The sequence below is a fragment of the Microcaecilia unicolor genome, chromosome 1 (genome assembly GCF_901765095.1).
Source record: "Microcaecilia unicolor chromosome 1, aMicUni1.1, whole genome shotgun sequence".
Taxonomy (NCBI): Eukaryota; Metazoa; Chordata; class Amphibia; order Gymnophiona; family Siphonopidae; genus Microcaecilia; species Microcaecilia unicolor.
In genome coordinates this window covers 256,059,027-256,077,842 of record NC_044031.1, presented here as the reverse complement: position 1 = coordinate 256,077,842, position 18,816 = coordinate 256,059,027, and the positions used below count along the sequence as shown (strand labels likewise).

At 42.3% G+C, this 18,816-nt stretch overlaps 1 protein-coding gene across 3 annotated transcripts in view; it reads left to right on the top strand.

Moving 5' to 3' along the window:
* NEK10 (NIMA related kinase 10) overlaps positions 1 to 18,816 on the top strand; it is a 487,142-nt gene that overhangs the window by 96,026 nt on the left and 372,300 nt on the right. For all 3 annotated transcript variants that reach the window (XM_030205786.1, XM_030205778.1, XM_030205768.1), the window contains exons 8-9: positions 1,520 to 1,598; positions 11,623 to 11,690. In XM_030205786.1, the coding sequence (XP_030061646.1) occupies positions 1,520 to 1,598; positions 11,623 to 11,690 (147 nt within the window). The remainder of the gene's footprint in view (positions 1 to 1,519; positions 1,599 to 11,622; positions 11,691 to 18,816) is intronic.

Sequence of the window (18,816 nt, the reverse complement as noted above, 5' to 3'; positions counted from 1 at the left end):
ACTGTAGTGGAGGTAATTTTGTAAGAGGGTACCTCTGTTTAGGTGCCCTGAGACTGTGTAGTAAGTGCATATTCTATAACAGAACCTAGGTGCACTATTCCCTCTAAGCTGAGCGGGTGTCCTCCACGTACAATTCTGTCAGTGAGGGGCGCTGTTTCACTATTATAGTTTGAATGGTGAGGGACAGGCAAGCTCTGTGGGACTCCAGGGAATATTGAAGCATCTCCCACTCAGCTTAGAGGGAACTTGTATAACCTGGTGTTGGAGCACCTACTATTTTGGCACCCACAGTTACACCAGCCCTAGAGATGGTAGAAGTGTGGGCAGCTAAATGCAACAGGAATGCACGTAACAATATTCTGTAAGTTAGGTGCTTAAGTGAGAGCCCCCCTTTCAAATATACACTATGTAAGTTATGTGAGTATTTGCAGAATAGCACTCATGCACGTAAGTACAGTACTAGTATTCTAAACATTTCTCCATGCAATGTGTGCACAAATGTAGGTACCTAGGTTTTAGAATTGCCCTTTATACTATCTAGATAGTGTCAGGGTGCTTAGAGGGATTTTCAGTTATGCTTTCCATATAGTGCCACTGAAAATTCACAGATAGGGGATTAACACATTTAACAGTGGTCACCTAGGAGGAGATTCTATATATGACGCCTAAACAATTGGCACTAAAATCAGTGCTAAGGCGTATTTTATAAACGGCACCTAGATTTAAAATATAAGCTGAAAAACAGCCGTGTTGAACCATATGAAGCTTATTAAAACATTGTTTGCTCTTTTTGTTATCTCCACTGTGTTGTTTGTTTGGTATTCGATTGTGGAGTGTGGTTCTTCTGTGTTTGTTTCACAGCTACAATACTTCCAAGCTTGCTTTACGTTGGATTCAAGCTGCTACAGATCAGTGGCATAGCCATTGATGGGCAGGAGCTCACCCACTCTGGGCTCCAACCCAGTTAAAATTGGTGCACTCTTGCTTGTGGCTGGTGGGGATTCCCAAGCCCAGCCAGTTGAAGACCTCTTCCTAATGTGGCCAGACCTCCTTCCATTCTTGGCGGCTGGCAGCAAGAAAGCTGAGCATGAGCAAGGGCTGGCAGCAGCGGTGCCAGTCACAGTGGGTAGAATATTTTTTCCCACATATATCACTTAAAAAATTGACCTCATAATGAAGCAGGTGCACCGCCTACAAGGTTATGGAGAAGTACATGCAACTGTGAATCCTGTACAACAGACTCAGGTTATTAGAAAGTAGGTCTCATTGCATTCAATGGGACCTGTGCTAAAATAGCACGAGTTTTAAAATAACCTATCTTAATGGTAGCCCATGTTGATATCGTCCCCCTTAAGGTAATAGTTTAACAACAGCACAAACACAGTGAATTTTGCAAAGTTTGCACAAGACTGCAGTTGTGGTAGATTTATCCTAACTCATAATGTTGGCAAAAAGTCTTATTAGTGAACAGGTAGAGACAGACATAATGTAAACATATTGTGTTTTTCTGCTCCTCTAGCATCTGGAGATAACAGCAGATGAATATATTGTTAATGGAGGGGAACAACATACTGTAGACAAACTGGTTAATATGACATGTAAGTATCGAGTTAAATATATATACAGTACACATACTTTTTTACATTCTTGCATTACTTCAGGAGTAATATTTTTTATGTTATGGTCTGCAAAATGAGAGATTACATTAAAGAATATTATCATATATAAGAGAAAAATCAGCTAAGGGCTCCCTTTCTTCCATTACTCCAGGAGCAATATTTTTATGCTAAAGTCTGCAGAATGAGAGATTACATTAAAGAACATTATCATATATAAGATAAAAGTCAGCCTCAGGGCTCCCTTTCCCTTGCATGTATAATTCAAATGCATCATGAAAGTTATATGTTTGTGCTATGGACAGAAGGCAGTGATAGATAGAATGTTTGGCATAAGTACAAAAAATATTCTGCAGGAGGAGGTAAATTTCAAGGAAATTGTTTTACCAAGGGCTCTGGATACATTTCAGAACAAGAAAATAAAATTCCAGCATTTTGTGCGGTCACCAAACCATGAGATGAAATTATTTTCTTTTGATTTCCCTCGTGGCTCATTTATTATTAACCTCTTGACCGCCTATATGATGCATATATACAGTCTCAGGTTCAAGCCCTTTTCCCCTATTCCTGCAGCCACAGTGGCAGGAGCTGCAGGGGCTACAAGAGAGCTATACTCTACTGGAGCATGAACAATTGTGAGAGCTGAGGTTCTGGTCAAGGGAATAAGGCAAAATTCATACAGAAATAAATCCCGCAGACATAACACCTTAGTACCTATTCTGTAAAATCAAATTAAATAAATAATTGCAGAGGAGTGGGAGAGCTTGCACTCTACCAGTGGAATCTCACCATCAAGATGTGCATTATGTCTTATTATGTTTTGCTGATTGTCATAAGTTTATTCATTGTGGAGTCAATATTTAGTCAGCGGTGGTGATCATTTTGCTCACCGCTGATGAGAATTATTCCTGGATATTCAAAGTCAGGCCCTGTTTGGGCTTCGGCTTTGAATATCCGGTTATTTTTAAGTGCAAAAAGCTAGGACAGACTTTTATGTGCTTCCATTTATGCATGTCTTACTGTGGATTAAAAACTGGTTGAAAGATAGGAAAGAGAGAGTAGGATTAAAAGGTCAATATTCGCAATGGAGAAGGGTAGTTAGCGGGGTCCCTCAGGGATCGGTGCTGGGACCTCTACTTTTTAACATATTCATAAATGACCTAGAGACGAGGGTAACTAGTGAGGTTATCAAATTTTCCGATAACACAAAATTATTCAAAGTAGTCAAATCGCGGGAAGATTGTGAAAAACTACAAGAGGACCTTACGAGACTGGGAGACTGGGCGTCTAAATGGCAGATGACATTTAATGTGAACAAGTGCAAAGTGATGCATGTGGGAAAGAGGAACCCAAACTATAACTACGTCGAGCAAGGTTAAGTGTTGGGAGTCACGGACCGAGGAAGGGATCTAGGTGTCATCGTTGATACATTGAAAACTTCTGCTCAATGTGCTGCTGTGGCTAGGAAAGCAAATAGAATGTTGGGTATCATTAGGAAAGGGATTGAAAACAAAAATAAGAATATTATTCTGCCATTGTATCGCTCCATGGTGCGACCCCACCTTGAGTATTGTGTTCAATTCTGGTCGCTGCACCTCAAAAAAGACGTGGAGGGGCATAATTGAACGGAAACGCCTATCTCCATGGGCGTTTATCTCCGAGAATGGGTCCGTGAAGGGGAGGGCCGAAGCGTATTTTTGAAAAAATGGACGTTTTTGAGCTGGGCGTTTGTTTTTTTTAGCGATAATGGAAACTAAAAATGCCCAGCTCAAAAACGTCCTAATCCGAGCCATTTGGTCGTGGGAGGGGCCAGGATTCGTAGTACACTGGCCCCCCTGATATGCCAGGACACCAACTGGGCACCCTAGGTCAGTGCGGTGGACTTCAGAAAAAGCTCCCACATGCATAGCTCCCTTACCACGGGTGCTGAGCTCCCAACCCCTCTCCCCAAAAACCCACTACCCACAAATGTACAACACTACCATAGCTCTTAGGGGTGAAGGGGGCACCTACATGTGGGTACAGTGGGTTTTGGAGGCCTCCCATTTACCAGCACAAGTGTTACAGGTAGGGGGGATGGGCCTGGGTCCACCTGGCTGAAGTGCACTGCGGTACCCACTAAAAGTGCTCCAGGGACCTGCATATACGCAGGCCTCTAGGACTTGTTGCTGCTGTATAACTTTGGCACACCAGTTTACACCAGAAGACTAATCTCTCCGAAAACGTCCTTTGCTGGAATAAGCACATTTACTCACAGTTAACTGCAGATCAGAGGTTGTGCCCCACTGGCAACGAGTCTCCCTGGTACTGAGATTAGCAGTAGGTCAGAGCTGGCAGAATGCTGTACAATGCCCTCTTTCAGCCACATTCAAGGTAAGAACTAAGTTCTCTAACGTGGCTAACACATGGAAGGGATCTAAAACTGGCTTACAAAAATGGCCACTACCTCATGGACTACCGGAAACAAAACTGGACACACTCTGACCCAGTAGGCAGGGGGAAAAGCACCATGGGAGAAGAGCCTACCAACTACCAACATCGTGAGACTGTAACACAATCTAATGAAATCACGGAGCCCAATACCCTACACCCACCACAATGCAATGTTGATGTGACCCTGTAGTGCACCCGAGAGCCACATCTGACCCAGGGAAAGACTGTCACAGGATAGAACACATTCTGCTGTCATGGAGGTGGGTACGGCATTTGACGCTGGAAAAAAAGTTTTTAAAGTGGGGTTTTTTTGGTGGGAGGGGTTTACTGACCACTGGGGGAGTCCGGGGAGGTCATCCCCGATTCCCTCCAGTGGTCATCTGGGCAGTTGGGGCATTTTTTTGTGGAGTGTTTGTGAAAAAAAAGGGTCCAAAAAAAGTGACCCAAAATCGCGGCAAAAACGCCTTTTTTTCGATTATCAGCTAAGGACGCCCATCTCTCCTCGGCTGATAACCACACCCCAGTCCCGCCTTCACCACGCCTCCAACAAGCCCCCGTCAACTTTATTCATTTCCGCGATGGAGTGCAGTTGGAAACGCCCAAAATCAGCCTTCGATTATATCGATTTGGGCGCCTTTGCGAGAAAAACGTCTATCTCGTGATTTGGGTCAAAATATAGGCGTTTTTCTCTTTCGAAAATAAGCAGGATAGTGGAATTGGAAAAGGTGCAGAGAAGGGCAACAAGGATGATACCGGGGATGGGACGACTTCCCTATCAGGATAGGCTGAAGAGGCTGGGGCTCTTCAGCTTGGAGAAAAGGCGGCTGAGAGGAAATATGATAGAAGTTTATAAGATAATGAGTGGAATGGAATGGGTCGATGTGAAGCGTCTGTTTACGCTTTCCAAAAATACTAGGACAAGAGGGCATGCGATGAAGCTGCACTGTGGTAAATTTAAAACGAATCAGAGGAAATTTTCTTCACTCAACGCGTAAACTCTGGAATTCGTGCCGGAAAAGGTGGTTAAGGCGGTTAACTTAGCGGACTTCAAAAAAGGGTTGGACGGCTTCCTGGAAGAAAAAGCCATAGAACGTTATTGAATGGACAAGGGAATAATCCAGTATTTCTAGGATGGGCGGGACAAATTGCTTGTTCTTTTGGCCGCTGTCAGTGACAGGGTGCTGGGCTCGATTGACCCTTGGTCTGTCCCAGCATGGCAATGCTTATGTACTTATGCACCAAGCCATGTTGAATATCAGCATGTAAACGGCCACGTGCTGACTCTGCCCCTGGAATGCTTCCAACATAGCTAATCGTGAATATCATTGGCAGTTAACTGGTAAGGGACACTGAAAATTAGCAGCTAGCCCTGACCAAGGGCCCCTTTTACCAAGCAGTGGCAAAATTGGGTCGGCACTGGCGTAGGCACATGTTTTACATGTCCACTGAGGCTCTCTTTTACAGCAGTTGGTAAAAGGGAAGTCTCGCTTTCCTGCAGGAAATGGCCATGCAGCAAGTAAAGGGTGGAGCCCTTACCACCGCTCATTGAGATGGCAGTAAGGGCTCCCGCATTAACCTGGTGGTAACTGGGCAGCATGCGGTACTGCTTGATTAACGCCGGGTACACTCCGGCATTACAAAAATAAAAAAATTTTGTAGCGCTGGAAATGATGACGCGCTAGAGGTGAGAAGTACTGCCGGGCTGCTGCGGTAGCCTGGCGGTAGTTCCTGTATAGCGAGCGGTAAGCCTGCGTTGGGCTTACTGCTGCTTAGTAAAAGAAGCCCCAAGTGATTTAACTGCTCAGCAGATGGCTAAATCGCATTGAATATCAGCCTTTGCATTTTTTGTGCTATCAATGTAAATTTACATATTTGTTATATTGTGTTAATCCTAATTTGTTATTAATTGTTTTTATACTTTTATTTAATATTTATTTTGTGAACATACAATGGAACCTTGAAACTTATAGGAAGGGCTGGGACCAGCAAGTAGACCACACCCTTGTGCTCACCATCCCACAATCATAAAAAATGCTTTTAATTTGTAAATACTAAATACATATATGTGAGGGGGTACACAAAAACAATAATCAGAATGAACAGGATAAAAATGAAGTGAGTAATTGAATGACTAGGGACACAGAAGGAAAAGAAAAAAAATGAAAAGACAATAATATTGTTGGAAGAAGGAAGAACGAATTGCTGCTTCCTCTAGACATATCCAATGTGTTAGAGAAAGACAAAACTCAGGGGGAGGCCTGCGGAGGAAAAGGCATCTTTGGAATCAGGAAAAATAAATCTTAAACCATACTGGAAAGCTGGGGCCAGTGAAATTAAATAAATGGACCTGGGTAAGAATGGACAGCTGAGTAGGACCAAACCAGCCCTATAAGACTGTAGCTGAGTGGAAAAAGATCGTGACATCGTTAGCCAAGTGCAGAGTTAGTCTGTGAATGGAGTCTTTCAAAAGGCAATCTGGCAAATCCAGGTCACACATTTTTATGAAATAGGCACAACATTTGCCCTATGGCACTATCTAGCCAGTCTAGGTTTTTATAAATTAGGCACAATACCTTTGTGCAGATTATTGAGTTTAACCTGCATGTTCAAATTTACACTGACGATATTCAGCTTCTGTTGTACATAGATTAATCAGTAGAGGAGACTTCCAAGATGCTTAGGAGTCCTTTTATAAAGCCGCAGTAAAAAGTGGTCTGCGATAGTGTGGGTGCGTCTTTTTGGCGTGCGCTAGGCCACTTTTTACCACGGCTGAAAAAAGAGGCTATTTTTTAATGGGCAGGGAAATGGGTGTATACAAAAATTAAAACTAGCCTACGCCTACTTATGGCCATAATTTCTACCGTGGGATTCGGCACACATCAAACTTGGAATTACCAGTGTCTGCACGTACTACCCCTGTAGAAGTGCCGATTTGGCACATGCTACTCGCGCATTAACCGTCCCATGGCTTTGTAAAAGGGCCCCTTAGTTTATATTTGAGTTCAATCACACAATGGATGATGGCAAATCATTTGTAACTGAATGTAACTTAAGACTCAAACTCTGTTATTATCTGGATACCCATGTAGTGATGTTCCATCCTTTTTTGCATATGGTAATGACAAAATTTTAATTGTTGAGAAATTTTGAAATCTGGGAGTGATAATAGACTCCTCTCTGTCAGTGAAATTCCATGTGCAAAAAAATCATTAGAGATGTTTTTTTTCTAAATTAAGATTATTGAGATGATTGAAGGGTTTGTTGATCTATAACAGTTTTCAGATGGTGATCCTGAATATTGTAACCCCATGTTTCGATTATTGTAATGGTCTTTTGACTGAGTTGGCGAAAAATCTTGTACGTGCACTACAAATAACACTACAAATACGTTGCCAGAGTTACAATGGGATGCTCTTGCTTTACTCCTATAAGTCCAGTTTTAAAGCAGCTTCACTGGCTTGCTATCAAATATAGGATAAAATTAAAAATCTTTTTCATGGTATTTAAAATTTTGATGAACAATATTTCTGGTTTACAGCTGTATCAGCTCTCTAGAAGCTTGAGGTCAGCAAATAAAGTTCTCTTGGTAGTTCCTTCTTTTCATGTTGTCAGATTGCTTGAGGTCCACTGTTCTATTTTCAGTATAGTAGGCCCTAAATTATGGACCTCCTTGCCACTTAGCTTGAGAGAGATCCAGAGTTTGAAATTGTTTAAAAAGAATTGAAAACTTTTTTAATATTGGCAGGCATTTAGTGGGCGATTCTATATATGGTGCCTAAAAAATCGGTGCTGAAATCAGTGCTGACTATGCATATTCTATAATCAATGCCTAGATTTAGGCACCGACTACAGAATATGCTTAGTTGATATTTCAGCACCAAATCTATGCGCATCCATTTACACCAACAAAAATATGGCGTAAATCCCAGCACTTAGACTTAGGCGCACTGGGCCATATTCTATAACTAGGTGCGTAAATTTCAGAACGCCCGTGAAATGCCCATTTCCCTGTCCATAATCACGCCTCCTTTTGCCTGCGTGTGTTAGAAGTTTGGCGCATATTGTTACAGAATACACTTAGGGGCCCTTTTACAGAGTGGTGGTAAGCCCAATGCGGGCTTACCACTTGCTTTTTTGGGACTACTGCCGGCCCAATGCAGCCACCAGTGGTAGTCCTGCCCTGAGCGTATGCCATTTCCGGGGGAAAAAAATTCCCCCGGAAATGGCTTGCATGGTGATAACCCAGTGGTAATCGAGCATCGTTGCTCACTGCCTAGCTACCGCCGGGTTAGCGTTGGAGCCCTTATTGTCACCTCAATGGGTGGCAGTAAGGGCTCCCCGCCGCATAGCCACATGGTAAGAGTTATCTCACCATGTGGCCATTATTTTTTGGGGGGGAGGGCTTTTACCGACTTCAGGGAAAAAGGGCCCCGGCACATGGGAAAAACACTCATGTCCCGCCCATACTCCATCTATGTGTACACCCCTGTGTAGATATGCACTAAGCAAATTTGGCATTACTTTCTATAATAATGCCTAGCGCTTATGCATGTAAATGCAAACTGTTGGCACCACTGAGGAATGTAAATACTAGTATTTGGTGACTAACATTGGGCACCAGCTTATAGAATTGCTTCTGTTACTGATCTGGCCTCCAAATACAGCAGAACTCTTGATGCTTTCACTACAGTGATATAGGTCATCACTTTATCCTCATAATGGACTTTAAGTACTGGAGGTATTGGAGGGAGAATCAGATCTGCCTTTCGTAAAGCACTATGGACACCAAGGAAAACATTCTCCTTATAGCCACTAGCCATCATTTTTACCGAGTAGTTCAGGATGCAGAGAATTCTCTCTCCCTTATACTTAAGTTCCTTTTTATTTATTAAGTTCTTTTTTTTTTTTATAAGAGCACATATTGCTGCCTTGACCACAAAGTTTATAAACGTCATGATCACAATGTCCAGATGATCATACCCCATCCTCTTCAGACCTAGATGATGGGTCCACTCTAACTGTTACACACAGCTCCCAAGCTGGTATAAATGTATGTGGCTTAATCATACCTGGAATTTCTGCAGCTTTTCTGGGGCAGTTTTATAAAGATACATAGGTACACTGGTGTCCTTATTAAACAGGCTTAAAATCGGCATCTACTTAGCCTTCCAACCTAGGTGACCTGTTATAAAATTATTTTCCACAGGGATAATGATGATCTTCAGACATTATGGAGGTTATTTTAGAAGCATTTATACATGTAGAGTGCATACATCATTTTAGTCATTCTGTACTACCTATCTTATTCTCTCTATATAGCTCAACTGCACGACCCCTTGGCTACTTATTAAGATGTTTTATTGTATTGTAGGAACAGTGTCAGCATCATATCTATTATTTGAATGTTTCAATGCATGTCTATTAAGGGGTTTTATTTGTATCGTGCTGACACCGTATCATATCTATGTTATATGAATATTCTTCCATGCTGCTTATTATAATATCATTCCTTATCTGCTGACATTTTTATCATATTTCTGTTTTATGCTTGTTCTACTGTGCTGTTAAAAGTGTTTATTTCTGATACTGTATCATGTCAGTCCTATTACTAGGATTCAATTTGCCATATCAAAGTTTCTCATTGATTGAATTTATGCTTATATTTGGTCATTTTACTATTGTGGTGGTGTTTGTCAGTCTGTACATGCTGTACAGTGCCTTGGGTGAATCTCTTCAAAAATGTAGTTAATAAATCCCAATAAACAACAACATAAATAAATAAATAAAATACAAGTGTAAATGGCAGTTTTGGAAAGCTGCTATTTACATGTGGAGATCCACACACCATTTAGCGATTTCAAGGGGGCATGTTAAGGGCATCGTTTGGATGTGCCTTGGGCAGGACAAAAATCCACACATGTATTCATAATCTCCCAAATTCTATATATGGCACCGTAAGTTGTGTGCCAAATTGTGTGTATAACTTAATTGATTAATGATTCAATCAGAACTGATAATTGATACTTAACAACCAATTAGAAGCACTAAATAGCTTAAATTAGCATTTATGTGCACAACTTTCTAGGCATGCTACAGTGCGGTGCGTGTAAATTCTAATGCGCACAGTCGAGAAGGGGGCATGGATATGGGCATGGAATTGGTGGGTTATGGGTGTTTCAAAAAATTATGCACACTGTTATAGAATACAGCTGCATGTCTATGGGGAATCTTTCCCAGTTAGGTTTTACATCAGTTCAAAGCAACACACAGATTTTTTAAAAATGCTCATTTTGGCCAGGGCTTTACACAAGGGATAAAGGCTGTGATTTTCCTTAATTTCTCATTGTTTATTTCTGCCTCCAAAATGAAGAATAATAAAAACTGCTGCCTTGCTTCCTAATTGGTGCCAGTTCCACATCTAGGGTTGTAAAATGTGACAGCTATGAGTGGAAGCAGTACCACTTATGGAAGCTGCAAAATCACCAGGCAGAAGCATCCCCGTCTAAAGATATAGAGGCACTTAATATACATTTGTTTTAAAGGCTGCAGCTGGTAATTTAAATAATAAGCTGATTGCTAGGTCTGAATATTGACCCATATATTCAGATTAAATTGCATTACAAAATAATTCAACAATTTTGGTTCCAAAAAGCTTTCATCAGGGTGACACACAGATTCCAAGATAAGTGGAACTGTTATTTGGGGGGTTTAGATCTTTTTCGGAATGGGATCCTCAATATTTTCAGGTAGATTATATCAACCCCCTGCCCCCATGCATTGTGTGTCTGCCTAGTAGCTCTGAAGTGCATTATGCTATAACAAAAAAAGCTGCTTTTTCATTTTGGGGTCTGATTCTATGGAATTAGCTGCCTAACTGTTTGAGGGATATTACTGATTTGTCTTTATTTAAGAAACAGCTCAAAGTGCACTTATTTATCCATGCATTCTTACTTTGAAACTAATTTTGTATTATATATTTTGGGAAGCATCTCAGTTAATGTTGTTTTATTGTAACCTGCCTAGTAACAGGTGGGTTGGACATGTTTTAAATAAATGAATAAGTGGGTACAGTATAAGCATATCTTGATAAGAAAGCTTAAATGGCAAGGGGACCAGAAAGTTCCAGAAGTCCATTAGATGCCCCAAATCCTCCACAAGAATAAAAAGCCATTACAGTGGCTGCTGACGATTCTTTAATTAGTAAGTTGGCCAATTTTATTGACAAGTGCTTTGACAGGAAAGTTAAAAAAAACTATTAGAGTGTTGAATGAGAGGGATGGTAGTAAATTAGAATTAGGTCTGAAATGTGTGCTTATAAAGATTTAAAATGCATGACCAAGAAATGTTCCCCATCAGTCAGAAAGCTTTCATAATCCTCCCCTTTTTATATTAATACTTATTAGGCAACTGGAATGGTTATTAGAATTACTGTATACCAATTCGCTTGATCTCACAATATATAGCAAATCAATGATGTGGATTGCGATTGATCCTTTATTTATGATGCAGTGACAAAATAAAAAACAAACAAACAATTGTTGTATAACTTCATATAGTTTTCTTTACCTTTCAGACATTTTTCAAAAGCTCTCTGCTGTTAAAGAACAAAGAGAACGGGTTATAGACAGTGGTGCACACAAGGTAAATCACTGTTAAATGGTTTAATTTACTGTTGATAATTATGATATTTCCTAACTATTAGGGATCATTTTCTAAGGACCAGGGCTAGATGTCTTTATCTTGAGTTATTAAAGTTGAGCTGGTTTGGTTCAGTGCCCGTTCCTTTAATTCTTAGGTGCATGTTTATTAAAGTGCAGTAAGTTTGTGTACTTATCACACCTTAACTGTAAAAGTTAAGGTGCGGTAACTGCAAAGTGTGGTAAATGCAAGGTGTATACCCTGCAGTTGGCCTATATTTACTCCATAGGGCAGTCACATATCGCTGACCTCCCCAACAGTCAATCCCCTTCCAACTTTAAAGACTCCCCCATCCCCTTCCAAGTTTCAAGTTTATTAAGATTTGATATCCTACCCAGGAGAATACCTATCAGAATGGTTTATATATCTAATATATTAAAATAAACTGCAATATATGATAGGACAGGTGAAAAAGAAAGAAAAAGGAGAAGAAAAATAGTAGAATGGGGAAAGATCTGGGGTAAAAAGCAGGTAGGATGGTTATCCTGAGCACCAGCAGCACAGGATGACAAGGCTATGGGGATATTTAATGACCACATGCATCTCAAAAAAAGGAATGTCTTCAGTTCAGATTTAAATTTGATAATTGATTGCTCTAATCTATGAGAAAGGGGAAGGGCATTCCATAGGGTTGAGCTAGTTACACTGTAAATCTTGTGTTGAATGGAAAAGAAGCGAATGTAATGGAATGATGGAATATATAAAGTTTGTGTTGTGAGAAGTATAAAGATCTAGAGAAGGGTGTAAGGACTCAGTAATTTGGACAAATAGAGGGGAGTGTGAAGGTTAATAAAAGGATTTTATAAGAGATTCGGTGAAATACTGGAAGCCAGTATTCCTCTCGAAGGAGGAGGTAACGTGGTCAAACTTTCATGCTCTGGTTATTAGTTTTATGGCACCGTTTTGGATGATTTGAAGATGGTGTAGTATTGGTGTGAGTGCCATGAAAGAGGACATTACAGTGGGTCCAGCTTTGAAAGTACAAGGGAGTGGAGGAGAATTGGGAGAGTGGGTTTTGGAAGAAGGTAGAGTATAGAATAGATCAATTTCAGTTGGAAAAAGCAACTATAAGTGACATTAGAGATATGGTATTGGTAGGAAATGGTGTAATTTAATGTCACTCCTAAGACTTTTATCAATGGTATAAAAACAATTGGAATACCTGCCATAATTATATAGGCAGAGAACAAGGGTGGATTAGGGTGGCCTGCTAGGAGACCTTTCCCTTTCTCTAGGTTGAGTTTGAAATCATGGTCTTGTAGCCAGGATGAAATTTTATTTAGTTAGATGTTTAAATGTGAAATCTCTCGGTGGTTGTTCTGACTAAGAGGCAGATGCACTAAAGCTTAATGAGCCTTTAATGACCCTCCAACGAGGAAATTTTGATCCGTTGCATGCATCAAAGGGCTTTTACAGAGGAAGCTAGCAGCTAACGAAAACGGAATGGAGATGAGCAATTAGTGTAAAAACCCCATTGAAATGAGATGCACTAACTTTTTTCGATTGCCTTTACGCAGGAAAAAGGCAGGAAATCTAACGAGAGGTCTGTACCTCTCGTTAGGGCTGTCAGCTACAAGTTTAGAAGTGAAATGCATTTAAAAAAATAACTAGGGGAGCAAAAACGCACATCAGGGGCGTCCTTTATTGACGCCCCAGGTCGCTGCTGCTCCCCTCTCCCTCAGCACCAAAAGAAAAAAAAATCAGGAGGGGGCAAAGGCGCTCGTGAGGAGCGTCCTGTATGGCCGTCCTTGCCCCCCCCCCGCACGAAAAAACTCAAATTTTAGCAGCCCCGGGCCGGCCCTCCTCCCTTCCTGTGTCTTCTCCCACACTAGCTCCACCTCCCGCCATGCTCCGGTCCCGTGCCCCGCCCCCGCCGCCCCCCCTTTGGTCGTGGCTGCCGCTTCCCCCCTCCAACGACCCCCCCTTTGCCTTACCGGCCCGTGCAGCGCCTCTCACCTCTGCTGCACGGGCAAGAACAGCTGATCGGCGAGTCAGAAGGCCTCCTCAGACGTCCCTTCTTTCTTCCTGGGCCCGCCCTCCTCTGACATAGTTTACATTGCCATGTGGAAGGTTCCCGTACCCGTTTTGATTCCCAAGCAGCACGTTTGGCTTCTTAGACTGACTGGGATTGCAGGTGCAGTTACACTATCATTCACAGTCATGCACATTGCTTCATGGCAGCACCTAGAGATAACTACTGATATATTAATAAGTTTTTTGACTTTCTTGTAATGGTGAACAGTTTTACTTGCCTCCTTTTGGTTGTAGAACAGTTGCTTCATATTTAACACAGGAAACATATTTCTAACCTCTGATCTGGTGCATTCTGTCATCTTAATGCACAAAGAATGACCTAATTTTTATATTCCAAATAATTTTTTGTTGTACTGCTTTCCTAAAGTTCTTATTCTGGTTTTGATTTCTTATCATGTTTCTAATTGAAATCTTTGTTTTGTCTTACATGAAGTATACTAGTATACAAAGCTTTTAGAAGATGGATTCTACTTTGTGAATTTAGATGGAGCTAATATTCTGAAAATGTATTTGCTCTTTTTATTTTTTTGTTCTTTTTAAAATCTTCCCTTCCCCTCCCCTCCCCACCGTAGATGGCATGCTGACATGAGGTAACCATGATAGTTGGAGGAAAGTCTCCAGTCCTCCTCAAGGTATTGCTCTATGCTGAGCAGGAGTGACCCCTGTTCTTCTTCCCCTGGTCTTGAGTTCATTGCCTCTGCCTCTTTGCTGGACCTCTCAGAGAGGAGATTTGACTGAAAGTCTTCTATACCATAGAGCTGACCCAGTCCAGAAGGTTTTAAATTACACTAATGCTTTTGGGACAGGTGTACTAACCCTAGAGATTTTCTGTAAAAGTTAACTGCAGATGTAATTGAACCCCATAGCTAACTTTCTTGGTGCATTAAAGTGTAGTTTTCTTTTTGTGAAAACCTGTCAGCAAGGGCATGTTTTTTGCTGAAAATCTGGGAAGCTTGTATTCAAATCCCACTGCTGCTCCTTGTGATTTGGGGCAGATCACTTAACCTTCTAGTGCCTCAGGTACAAATTTAGGGACCCTTTTATTATGCTGCACTAAAAGATGGCCTGCGCTATAACTAGCATGTGGGTTTCCTTGTATGCTGAGGCCACTTTTAGCATAGCTGTAAAATGGCCAATTTTTAATGAACTCAATTAATGGCCATGTGCTAATTTCTCAATAGTGCTTACCACTGCTTAGTAAAAGGACCCCTTAAATAGTAAGCCCTCTGGGAACTGGGAAGTAGCTGCTGTCCCTGGATGTAAATCACCTTGAGTTATTACTAAGTAGGCATGAGCTAAAATCCAGATAAGCTGCTCTGCATGATATTGTAGCAAAGCAGTTCATTAGTGAAGAATTTTAGTACATTTTACTCAAGAGTGGGCTATATATGAAATTTTACTATTTGTAAATGGCAACATCCTATCTAATCAAACGCACCTCCAGCGTTCTGAAGCTGACTGCGTGGTTCATGGCTGAGACATTTGTGCGCTCTGCTGTAAGGCTACTGAACATCACGTAGTTCTGGGAACGTCAGCCGCAGCACTGACCAACCGCACAAGGCCCCACCCCTGCCGCCCTCGCTGCAACACCACGCCGCCCCAGGTCGCCGCCACCAGGCGTGCAGGCTCGGCCCTTCTCTCTCTGTTAGCTCTGGTCCCGCCCTCATTTCCTCTTTCCGCAATGAGGGCGGGACCACAGCTAACACAGAGAGAAGGACCGAGGCTGCACGCCTTTTAATGCTGCTTTCATGTGAAGATGATTTTTAAAACTTGGAGCGAGTGCAGCTGGAACTGGGAGGGAGGGAGGAAGGGAGGGAGGGATGACGACACTAGAACTGGGAGGGAGGGAGGGGGACCCTGAAACTCGGAGGGAGGGGGATGGAGCAGGGAAGGGGTGGGAGGGGCAGGGCGACCCTGGAACTTGGAGGTAGGGAGGGAGGGAGGGACGCGACCCTGGAACTCAGAGGGAGGGAGGGGGACGACCATGGAACTCGGAGGGAGGGAGGGGGGCCCATGGCACACACTCTCATTCTCACACACACACACACACACACACACACACACACACACACACACTCTCTCTCTCATTCTCACACACACACTTTCTTTCTCACAGACACACTCACACCCAGTCTCACTCTCTCTCTCTCTGTCACACACACACACTTGCACATTCACTCTCTCTCACACAGTCAGTCTCACACACACTCTCTCAAACATACACACTCCGAGGAAAACCTTGCTAGCGCCCATTTCATTTGTGTCAGAAACGGGCCAGTTTTACTAGTTTGTAAATAATTTTGCAGGGCTTCCACATTGAAAAACACACAAATCCCCCAAATATCAGCATTTTGTTCACATTTTTAAGATGCTTCTTATTTTATTTATTTATTTTTTGCCCATTAGCTCCATTTGCAAAATTAATAGCAATTTAGTACATAGGCAGCATTGTGACACTACCAGGGTTTGAGAGAGCAAGTGAATGCTTGTCAACTGTAATGCTTGGAAAGATTGCTTACAGTACAGTTTATTAAATAAAATCAGCATAAGTCATACAACTTTAGATTACGGAGCTCACAGAAGCTGCCCTTCTCACAGATAACTCTTGGAGAAAAAAGAAACAAAATCATTTTACCAGAAACATGTTAATCCCCATAGGAGCCAACTTTTCAAAATTATTGGGGGTGCTAAGCCCAATGGAAATTACCCCTTCCTGGACACATACAAGGAATTTTCTCAATATTGGGGGTGCTCAAGCACCCACAGCACCCACAGAGTTGGCTCCAATGTTAATCCCCTCTTTGTTTTTAATAAATCAAGCAACTGTCCAACTTGCACACACGGGTAGTATATCGTTTTGCAATTCCTGAAATATAAGTCTCAGATGATAACTGTATCCACATTAAAAATGGATGCTTAGATGCTCAAGCAGAAATCTCATGTGGGCTTTCAGGCAGGTAACTTCCAGTTTCTTTTTCTCAAGTGGTTTCTCCTTTCCTATATTGAAAAAGCTGATTCAGATTACCTGCTAACTGATATATCAACTTATTTCCCCCTGCTGGGAAAGTCAGGGAACAAGCAAGTTATAAGGCTGAAACTATTTCTCTGCCTATCTCTACTTATTACACTGCTTTTGTGATAAATGAACAAGATGTAACATAGAGGGGCATAATCGAATGTCGCCGGCCAAATAGATCGCCGGCGATCTTTGTTGGCGGCGGCGCTACAGCTGGCCGGAACCGTATTATCGAAAAAGATGGCTGGCCATTTTTTTTTTTCGATAATACGGTTTAGCCCGGTCAAATGCCTTGGAGTTCGCCGGGTTTGAGATGGCCGGGTTTGTTTTTCAGCGATAATGGAAAGTTATGTCGGCCATCTCAAACCCCGGACAAATTCAAGGCATTTGGCCGTGGGAGGAGCCAGCATTTTTAGTGCACCGGCCCCACTGACATGCCAGGACACCAACCAGCCACCTTAGGGGTCACTGCGGTGGACTTCAGAAAAGCTCCCACGTGCATAGCTCTCTTACTTTGAGAGCTGAGCCCCCCAAACCCACTACCCACAAATGTACTGCACCCATTTAAATTGCTCCAGGGACCTGCATACAGCCTCTAGGACTTATTGCTGCTGTATAACTTTGGTACACCAGTTCACACCTGAAGACTAATCTCTTTGAAAAAGTCCTTTCTTGAAATAACCACGTTTACTCACAGTTAAGTGCAGATCAGAGGTTGTGCCCCACTGGCAAAGAGTCCCCTGGTACTAAGATTAGCAGTAGGTCAGAGCTGGCACAATGGTGTACAATGCCCTCTTTCAGCACCATTCAAGGTAAGAACTACGTTCTCTAACATGGGTAACACAGGAAAGGGAACTAAAACTGGCTTACAAAAATGGTCACTACCGCATGGACTACAACAGGAAACAAAACAGGGCACACTCTGACCCAGTTAGCAGGGGGGAAAAAGACCCATGGGAGTAGAGCCCAGTACCTTACACCCACCACAATGCATTGCTAATGTGACTCTGCAGGGCACCTAACAGAAAAAGTGTGACACTCACCCGAGAGCCACATCGCAACCAGGGAAAGGCTGTCGGAGGATACAACACATTCTGCTGTCATGGAGGTGGGTACGGCATTTGAGGCTGGCATACAGGCTGGCAAAAAAGGTTTTTAGTTTTATTTTTTTAGTTTGGAAGGGGATTGGTGACCACTGGGGGAGTATGGGGAGGTCATACCCCATTCTCTCCAGTGGTCATCTGGTCAGTTGGGGCACCTTTTTGAGGCTTGGTCGTGAAAATAAAAGGACCAAGTAAACCCGGCGAAATACCGCTTAACGCCGCTTTTTTTTTCATTATCAGCGAAAGCCGGCCATCTGGTAGCCACGCCCATGCCCGCCCGTGTCCCGCCTTCGCTAATCTACCGACACGCCCCCTTGAACTTTCGCCGGCGAAGCAAAGGGAAAGCGGCGATGCTGTCAAAAATGCCGCTTTTTCAATTATACCGATTTCGCCGCTTTTAAGAAATCGCCGGCCATCTCCCGATTTGTGTTGGAAGATGGCCGGTGATCACTTTCGATTATAAGCTAGATATTGTCCTCTGGACTCTTCTGAATTTAGCTCAAGGAATACACACTCCAGTTCAATTATGCTGGTTGTTTAGAGTGATGTTTGGTGTGACTCCAAATATACTTTCATTACCTAAAATATATCTAACGAAATGAATAATCAACTTTAGTTCTACACAACAGGTCTCATGTAAAAATTTGGGTTTTTGGATTTAGTTCATACCTTTCTTAGAAGTTCAAGGTGAGTTATATTCTGGTACAGTAACTTATTTTTCTATCCCTGGAGAGCTCACAATCTAAGGTGCCCTTTTACTCAAGCTTAGCATACACTAAGTGTCACATGGTCCACAGTGGATATTAATGTCTGTTAGTGCACATTATGCTTAGGTAAAAAGGCTCCTAGGTTTGTATCTGAAGCAATGAGGGTTAAGGGGTCCTTTTACAAAGCTGCGGTAAAAAGTGGCCTACGG